This window comes from Halichoeres trimaculatus, unplaced genomic scaffold, assembly GCF_033239565.1.
Source record: "Halichoeres trimaculatus isolate MK-OKI-2021-1 unplaced genomic scaffold, fHalTri1.1 fHalTri1_scaffold_9, whole genome shotgun sequence".
Lineage (NCBI taxonomy): Eukaryota > Metazoa > Chordata > Actinopteri > Labriformes > Labridae > Halichoeres > Halichoeres trimaculatus.
The window spans coordinates 14,217,991-14,227,762 of record NW_027437188.1 but is presented as its reverse complement, the minus strand read 5'-3'; the positions used below and the strand labels follow the sequence as shown (position 1 = coordinate 14,227,762).

Here is a 9,772-nt window from a genome sequence, read left to right as displayed (position 1 = left end):
ACTACTACTTATAATAATAATATAGAAAATAAAACTTTTTAAAATAGATTTTATTTTTTTTCCCCACAAATTGGCTTCCATATAAAACGTCATAAAAAGAGAATAAAAAATAATCCAGGTTTCTAAAAAAAAGTTAAATAAATAGCATAATCAAAAGAAGAAAATGCAAAGGCAACTGAATATCATTTGTTTGGTGTCCTGGTATTTATAAGTCAAGTAAAGTGAATTGAAGTTTCTTTATATAGCACATTTAAAACAACCAAGGTTTGACCAAAGTGCTCTATATAATCAAAGATAAAAAACAATTATAAATACATTCTACCTCATTAAAAAAACATACCAGCAACTAAGAAAACCCTAAAACTACAAGTAAAAGTAAAATCACGAAATCGTTATGGGAAAGTGGTCTGTCATTTGATGACTTTTTGACACTCTGATAATAAGGATGTTAAGCTATTGATGAGGGGAAAAAAACAAACAGACGTCCGTGAGTAACTTAAAGTAAAATAAAAATAAATAAAACAAAACGGGAAAGTGGTTAATCATTTGATGGCTTTGACAATGAAAAAAGGATGTTTCGCAATTTGTTTGATAAGGAAACAAACAAATAACTCGTAACTTAAAGTAGTAAAAGCACTAGGCCGCCATTTCGGGTCCCACGTCACTGGTTTCCACGGTGGGCAGGTTGCATCGCTGCTCTTCCGGTGGAGACGTGGCTCTGTACTGCTGCCATATTGACGCTAACCAGCTAACAATCACACAACTTGTAGTCAGCCGAATATTTACACCGAGCTGTTTCAGAGTGAACAGACATCACCAGAGCAAGAAACAACGAGACAAAGAAGATCGTCGTGTACTAGGAAGAGACCAAAATGGTGAGTTATGGTCGAAAGTGTTCACATTTCTTCGGCTTCAGTTGGGCCTACAATTATCATAACATTGGCTAACATGGGGCAAGCTAAGCTAAGTGTCAGTCCCCGAGGTTCTTCGAGAACGAAATCAGAAGATAATAATGTTATCTGCTCTGACATTGACAACAAGTTATTGGAAAGCTTAAATGAGGTTTTAAAATAATTGGATTTCTATGGTATAAGCTCAAATTACGGGGGAGTAGGCGTGGAGTGAATGTGCAGACATTGCTGACGTTAACATAGCCAGCGCTAGCATTAGCTCCTGTCACTGATCCGAGCTAACGTTATCTGCTGTCAAAATGTCTTTTCTAGGGAAATCATTTAAAATAGTACTTGGTAAAACATTACTTAGCACTTTCAGCTATGCAACATGTGTTCTGGACTGTCATGCTGAACCACAGGTGTTGTCTTGTGTCGTTGGCGTCTTTCATTTCTAACTTTAGCCATTGTCAACGTGGAATTATTACTGTGTTATAATACAGAGACCAAAGGGGAGGAACATTTACGTTTATAGTTTGTCAACCAAAACAATCTAATTTACATTTTTATGTGGGTTTATATAGTATTATTAGCATAGCGTACCCATATGTACTGTTTGCATTAGGGTTGTATTTATAAGTATCGGCTAGTTATAAATATTTCTTACCTTTAGTACTATTATTATTGTTATTATTATTAGTAGTAGTATTGTTATTATTATTGTTGCTTATATTATTATCAACGACCAAGGATGCACATGTGCAAACTTTAAATTACAACACAAATTCTAATACCTGGGCTTAGTTAATGACCAATATCAATACTAACCTTATCTGATGGTAGTATAAATTTTACATTCTCTATTCCTGTGGTAGTGTCCTGGAGGAAACACTGATTACAATCTAACTGTGAACCTCAGAAGTGGATAACTTGGTAATTCAGGAACTAATCTTAACTTATATTGCAAGTCACCAACAAAGTTGTTGGTGAACAAGCCTTACAGACCACCAAATGTCTGAGTTGCTTTAGTTGTCTTCCATTATGCTGTTTCAGCTCTGTCTAACAAAAATCCTCTGACCTACCTGATGAACACAGAAGAGCATAGATAGAACCGAGTTGAATAGGTCAATCTGATAGGTGGATGGTTGGACCCTACTTCCTGTGGGCACATGCCAGCTTATATTTTTGACCAAACACTTATTACAAGCAGTTTATTTTGGAAATTTAAACAATTATTTTATCCAAATTGAAGTCATTACATTATAAAGCTAATATGTACGTTTTAAAGAAACATTGTCATTACATTTTTAAGCATGAAAAAGCTATACCGTGTACTCATGTTTATGCATAATCTGTCAGTTTGTTATGAAACTATCTTCATATTTTCGGACAGAGGCTGTTTAAAATTGCCAACTATTGTAGCATTATATATTGATTTAGTAAATATGCTGTAAGTACAGAAGAGCTCAATCTGTAGTATGCAAAACTACCTGGATACCCTTCTAAATCAGGAAAATAAGTATACAGCAGACCAGTTCCCCTTGCATACAGTTTCTTACATTTTTCCATTCTTGGCAAGCAGCACCCTGTTTCATGGGTGCATCGCCACCTATTGGTTAAAAGTGTGGACAAGAGTTACAACACTAATGTTCAGTGGCCCATGACTTTGAGTGAAGCAAAGTGACAGAAACACCCTGAATCTTGTTACTTCTAGTTATTACAGTAGTGATACTCATCTTGTAAGGAAATTCTGACTCCTGGGAAAATTCCGAAATTTTATAAATCCCATCAGTTAACATTTTCAAAACTGTGTGTGGATTCAACCAAAGCTGTTGTGCAATCAGCTTGGCCATTGTTTACCTATGCTTTCCAAAATGGAAAACCAGGGAAGCCCAGTAAGCTCCACAATACTCATAGTACATAGTACATACTACATTCAGACTTTGGTGTGGAATATCCAGTACGGACATTATTAGACAGATTTACAAATAATTTTTATATTCTGTAATTTTATTACAGTTGAAAACTCTTATTTTTTGATTCACCACATGCATCTACATTTTCAGTATCATCCTCAGAGCCCGAATACAGTGGTTGAGCTGTTAGCGTGACCTGACTGTACCCTGTTAGCACACCAGTACTGGGAACATTCTGTCTGTCTGTCTCTTTTCTATCCCCTTCTCCTTCAGTGAATCTTTATGGGAAAAACACTTTTTGTTTCTATTATTTTTATATTTACTTGGGCATGTCAAAGATTTTTCATAAAACACTAACATGCTTGAACCGTGATGCTTTAAATTAATCAGTTTTATAATAACAGATGTATTACAGCTCAGTGGTGCCAGAGAGGAAGAGAGAAAATGGCGAGCAAGCATAGAAATCCATATATCCTACATCAGACACGTGTACTTGTTTGAATTTTCAGAAAAAAACGCTGCACTCTGAGGACAACTTTTCCTTTTCTTCCTCGGAGGCAGATCAGGCTGCACTGATGCACTGGACTGATTACAAAACAGTGCTGCCTCGATGTAATGCCAGAATCCAGTAATGTATTCCTTATGAAAAAGCCTGTAAGAGCAGACAGGGCCAGGGGCGGTAGAGAAATTAAGCTGAGGTGACCACCTCTTACTTTTAGATTGCAGGAAAAACTCTGGCCTCTTTTGTACTAAATTCTGGCACAAGTCCATATTTGGCATCAAACCCAGACTCATATTAAGACACTTTACCTGATTCTGATCCACATTCTATATTCACAGCTTCATTTTTGAGCTTGACCAGGTGTCAGTGGTAGAGACAAAGTGTGGCATCTTTTCTGGTATCCACTCCATACACTGCCCGCAGCTCAAGGGAGATGCCGCTGAGAGGGATATTTGAATGACAGGATGACATGTCTTACATCCAATGCGTCACGTTCCTGAAGCCCTCATTACCCACACAGTCATAGAAATCTTACTTAATGCTGAACAAGGACATAGAGGAGTGTTGTTGTTCCTACGGCCATTCATACACACGAAATCCTGACCACTGTTAATGTTCCTTCAATCATAAGAATGTCTTAAAAACATACTACATTTGGATGGTAGACTGGTGGTTTTACTACCTAGCAAAAAAACAGAGTCAAAGGGACATTGAAGAAAATCAAAACTCTGACATTCACTCAGTTCATGTTTTCTCATTTCTTAAAATAAAGGGTGTCCTACAAAGAGACTATGATTCTACAGTCAAACATTAAGAATTTTATATTTCTATCCACACAAAAACTTCCAGATTTATGAAAAATAATTTCTGTGAGTGAAAACATTACCTGCTCCAGATGTGGATGTTACCACGTTTTTAAACCTCTGTGCTACTGAGTCTGAGCTATACAGCTTTTTTTCTTTACTATATTTTCTTTACAATATGATCTTTGTCTTTATCTCCTTACACTACTGATTAACATATAGTCAGCGTGACTCATCTTCTGATTCACTTGGTTGAACCTGTAATACAAAGTTGTTAATGCAGTAATTACTATAACAAGCTTTCTACTTGTTGGTTGGTTTAACACACTCACTCACCAAAAGTTAACAAAGTGAGGTGCCTCAAGCAGTGTGGGCTAAAAACTGTTTGTCTTAGGAAAATATTTTAATATAGTCTGTTGTTTCACTCTTGTGAGAGAGCTCCTTTGGTCGTATAATTGACTTGTCGATCTTACAATGATAGCTTCATGCTCAAATGAACCTGTGCATGTAATACAAATGGTTTCTAAAGAGAAATACTCTGCCAGGTGTTGTTTTTAACTAGATGAAAGGAATCACAAAGGCTTCTGTGAGGCTAAAACAGAACTAGGAAAGCCAAAGGGTTTTTATATATAAGGTTAGTTTTGACCATTAGATGCTGTTTGTCCCTGATATGATGATTTTATTGTGTTGATGTCTTTTTTTTTTTCTTAATCAAGGAGCACACCTTGGTTGGAAAAATAAATACCCTTCCTAAAAACTATCCAGAGAAACCTGGAATGTGAGACTAAACCTTGTGTCTTTGACTCACAGGTGCTGTTGGCAGCGGCGGTGTGCACCAAGGCCGGTAAGGCCATTGTATCACGGCAGTTTGTGGAAATGACCCGAACACGCATTGAGGGTCTCCTGGCTGCGTTCCCCAAACTGATGAACACGGGCAAGCAGCACACCTTCGTGGAAACAGACAGCGTTCGCTATGTGTATCAGCCGCTGGAGAAACTCTACATGGTCCTCATCACCACCAAGAACAGCAACATCCTGGAGGACCTGGAGACGCTCAGACTCTTTTCCCGTGTGGTGAGTCAACACAGAGCTCAGTTTGTTTATGTCTGGGCTTAGAAATGTAATCATATCCATCTCAGGAGTTTCCATAGGTTACAGAAGCAGTGTGAATAGTTACAGTTAGATATTTATTTCCCTCTGAAGCTACAGGTTATCATAAATCAGAGGACAGTAACAGGTGTCTGCTTTTTCAAACATTCAGACATTCACTGTAGCATGCAATGTCGCAGCCTCCAAGATCCCAATATACATTTACAGTTGGTCTATATTCAAGGAAAGTGTATTTCCTTAACTTTCCAGTCTCTTACTCACTATAGGCAGTTTTTTAATACAGTGTTTCAGCTGGTTTAATAGTTTATTTATCCTTTTTTGTTCCAGATCCCAGAATACTGCCGCGTCCTGGAGGAGAGTGAGATATCAGAGCACTGTTTTGACCTGATCTTTGCCTTTGATGAGATCGTGGCACTAGGCTACAGAGAGAACGTAAACCTGGCTCAGATCCGAACCTTCACAGAGATGGACTCTCATGAGGAGAAGGTTTTCCGGGCTGTCAGAGAGGTAAGATTACCTCCTTTTGTCTTTCTAACTCGGTTCCTTATGGTAAACTAGTAAACATCTGTCAATTACTTTGTGTTGCGAACTTTTGAATGTGTGGCTATACATGCTGGAGAATTAGTCTCTGTATTGAAAGATAGTATAATTTGTAATCTTCTGTGATGGTTTATATTTATGACTGATGTTTTCTTGTTCATGAAGTCATTTATTTTGTCACATTAAGTAGAAAACTGGTGGTTGTATTGATGTTGAGCAGAGACAGTGAGACTGGATTGCTCTGTTTTTAAATAACAGCCGATGCCTTTGACCACATTTATATTTTGGAAGATAAACTCTTGTTCAATGATTTTTGCCGCTCACTTTGTCGATCCACAGACCCAGGAAAGAGAGGCCAAGGCAGAGATGAAGAGGAAGGCCAGGGAGCTGCAGCAGGCGAGGAGGGATGCCGAGCGCTCTGGAAAGAAGGTTCCAGCCTTTGGCGGATTTGGCAGTGCTGGCATGACCAGCGTGTCCTCAGGGTCCATCATCACAGACACCATCGTTGAGCCTGAGAAACCCAAGATCACACCTACTCCAGCCAGGTACATGTCCAGAAATAACGATGGGGAACATTTATAATATATGTAGTTTTGATGTTGGTGTCCTTGGCCTGGTGTTCTGTGTTTTCATGGCCACAGTTAAAGACGGTGTTTGTGTCTTTTCAGACCAAGTGGACCCAGTAAGGCTCTGAAACTGGGCGCTAAAGGGAAAGAAGTGGACAACTTTGTCGACAAACTGAAGTCTGAGGGCGAAACCATCATGCCCTCCACAGGAAAGAGAGGCTCTGATGTTTCTAAAGTTCTACCACCACCAGTCAATGTGGAGAGGTACAAACAAATCATCATTATATTTGAAAGCAAACTAAGCTTACTGTCTCACGTGGAATATACTGTCCAGATCTGCTCAGCACAAAGCTAAAAATACTGGAACTGTGTCGCAGATGTGAAGTGAGTCTCTCACTCATGTTCTCTAAAGACGTCAGCTGGCTTCTTGTCTCTCTTTCTGTCACCAACTAATGAACGCTTTGGGTTTGTTTTCTCATCAGTGTGCACCTGCGTGTGGAGGAAAAGATCTCACTGACCTGCGGCCGCGATGGTGGCCTACAGAACATGGAAGTTCTGGGTCTGGTGACGCTCCGAGTCACAGAGGACAAAAATGGGCGCATCCGCCTCATAATCAACAACAATGACAACAAAGGACTTCAGCTTCAAGTGCGTCCATCACATCTTACAACACCGCCATACCATGTTACGGCACGGTTTGAAGTTATAAGAAGGCTGATTGAGGTTCTTCCATACATTCAACTAACTGAGATAAAATGAAGCTTAGTACACACCAAGTCAGATGGATCCAACAGGAAAAAGTTTTCTAACATATCATGAAACCTGCTTTTCAAAAGTAAACAAAAAAGGCATAAAAAGTGTAAAATAACATCAAAAGTAACATACATAACAAAATATATGAGAATGATATCCACACACTGTTTCTTAGAGTTGACCGAGTTGTGTCCGTCTCGTTCTCTCAGACACATCCCAACGTGGACAAGAAGTTGTTCACATCTGAGTCAGTGATCGGCCTGAAGAACCCAGAGAAGTCCTTCCCTCTCAACAATGACGTTGGTGTGCTGAAGTGGAGGTTACAGACTACAGACGAGTCCCTCATACCTCTAACCAGTAAGTCCTAAAACCTGTGCATCCCTGGAGTAGAGCCAGGGGAAGAGGGGGTTGTAAGACTGTGATCTGTTATTCAATGAAGAAACTACTATGTGTGATTAATATGTTTGTCTCTGTCCTGCCACAGTAAACTGCTGGCCTTCAGAGAGTGGGAGTGGCTGTGATGTCAACATTGAATATGAGCTGCAAGAGGAGAGCCTTGAACTCAACGATGTAGTGATCAGCATCCCTGTACCGTAAGTAGCTCTGCTGAACTCACAGACTTAATCTGAACCATTGACTGAGTGTGAAGATGGAAAACACAAGAAACAAACAACATGGACTCAGAGCAGGAGGACCAAGAATGTATGAAATCTGAAGAAGATAGGAGAGTAAAACATTAAGATGAGATAAAAGAAATGAAGCATTATAAAGTAAGTATAAATAAGAAAGTAAATAGGATAGATAAAATAGGTAGATTAATTAAAAATGACTTTAAAAAAGAGATAAAACAAGGCAGCAAATGTAAACAAATACCCAAAGATAGTGAAAGCACAACCATTTTACTGCCCAGTGTCTACATCAGAGAGCTCAGCTGAATGGCCGCTGCTCTCTGAGGCTGTGGTATTAACACGCTGTTGTTCTCCACTGCAGGTCTGGTGTGGGAGCTCCCGTGATCGGCGATCTGGACGGTGAATACAAACACGACAGCAGGCGAAACGTCCTGGAGTGGTGCCTACCCGTCATCGATGCCAACAACAAGACTGGCAGCCTGGAGTTCAGCATTGCCGGGCAGCCCAATGACTTCTTCCCCATCAACGTGTCCTTTGTGTCCAAACGCAACTACTGCGACATCCAGGTGGGTCACTGCACACAGGCGCTAGTGTTAAATAGTACTTGTATTATGAAACTTCAGATTTGTACTGACCGCTGTTCTTTTTTTTTTTTCAGGTTACCAAAGTGACTCATGTAGACGGCGACAGCTCCGTTAGATACTCTTCAGAAACCTCCTTTGTTGTCGACAAATATGAAATCCTGTAAAAAAAAATATTCAGAAATAAAACAAAATCGACAAAAAAAAATCACCAACGGGAAAAAAGTCCAAATCTATGCTACAGAGAAAGTTGAAGATTTTCTTGCCTGCCCACCCTGTATACTATTTCAAAGACTGTGTACATCGACAGGACTACGCCTCTTCCTGTGGTGGAGCAGAGCAGCGGTGGTGTATTTATATGTTTGTATGAGAGAGGATCATCTATATATAGAGTTAATTGAACAGGAAAAACCTACAAACACACACACACACAAACAGAAAAACACACTGATGCTGTTGTGTTGGCTGAGCGGGACTGTAAAGAGGACTTCAGACTAAGTAGAGGATGACTGCGGGGGTCAGACCTGAGGCCACGCCGTCTGGCACCGCTAGAGCTAATAAGCGCTGGTAGTTTAGCTTCCTCCACAACCTTTTCTTCTTCACACTCAATGTTTCATTGATAAATCTTTAACTGGGGTTCTTGCTTTCTCTCTTTAATTTCAGACTTTCTCATCCATAATAACTGCAGATTGTAGCTGTGTCAGTCATTTTAATCGGTTGTGATTTGCTTATCGATATCTGATTTTTCTCTCTCGTGAGAAGTTTTTTGGACCTTCTCTGAATGATAAATCTGGCTCTGTGCTTGGTATGACGTCTGTTCTGTCTGCAGTTCATCAGAAAATGTGTTCCTTTTTATTTTAAGTATTTTTTACTGTTTGCTGTATCATTTGTTTAATGTTTACCACTAATCTGGAATTTGAAATTTTGACGGTAAAGGGCAGGACTTTGGCGAAGTTACCCACCATCTCGAACATGCATCACATCTGTTAGACTTATCTGTTTTTTTTTTCTTCAACACCATTGCAGCCACTCCTCACTTTGTACAAAAAAAGAGACGCTGTGTTTTTCTCTGGTCCATTTAAGTCTGAAGATCAGCCCTCAGATCTCACAGAGCACAAATACTTTGAACACAGCCCAGAAACAACATCCAAGCCCCCTAATCTGACATCCCACAGGACGCCTTCCAGATCTGAGGTGGTAGAAAACATTTTAACAGACACATGCGCCTGTGCGCAGTGAGGGTCACGCAGTATCACTCTGCTCTTCATCCACCCAGTCATCCTTTACTTTCATTTTCACAGAACTTCCACATTATTCAGCATCTAACATTCGTCGTTCATGTTCTTGTTTGTTTCATTTTTTTCATTTGTACTCCCCAAATTTCAATTTAGCAATGGTTGTGTGGACGCCGGGTTGAAAATGACTGGATTTGAGCATTTTTAACTAAATTACTGAAGGGGAATCTTAACATTCCAGTGTACA

At 39.6% G+C, this 9,772-nt stretch overlaps 1 protein-coding gene across 1 annotated transcript; it reads left to right on the top strand.

Moving 5' to 3' along the window:
• Positions 1–654: 654 nt before the first annotated feature.
• On the top strand, positions 655–9,213 carry LOC141798252 (coatomer subunit delta). Its single transcript, XM_074680097.1, has 10 exons — positions 655–875; positions 4,922–5,185; positions 5,549–5,728; positions 6,101–6,306; positions 6,430–6,591; positions 6,810–6,975; positions 7,290–7,437; positions 7,565–7,673; positions 8,071–8,275; positions 8,368–9,213. The coding sequence occupies exons 1-10, from the start codon at positions 873–875 to the stop codon at positions 8,455–8,457; spliced, it is 1,533 nt and encodes a 510-aa protein (XP_074536198.1). The 5' UTR covers positions 655–872; the 3' UTR covers positions 8,458–9,213.
• Positions 9,214–9,772: the final 559 nt, after the last annotated feature.

Excerpts from the sequence above, each read along its gene's own strand:
- LOC141798252 (XM_074680097.1), top strand. Across the intron at positions 5,186-5,548 it reads TCAGACTCTTTTCCCGTGTG|ATCCCAGAATACTGCCGCGT; the intron begins GTGAGTCAACAC and ends TTTTTGTTCCAG. Across the intron at positions 6,976-7,289 it reads ACAAAGGACTTCAGCTTCAA|ACACATCCCAACGTGGACAA; the intron begins GTGCGTCCATCA and ends TCGTTCTCTCAG.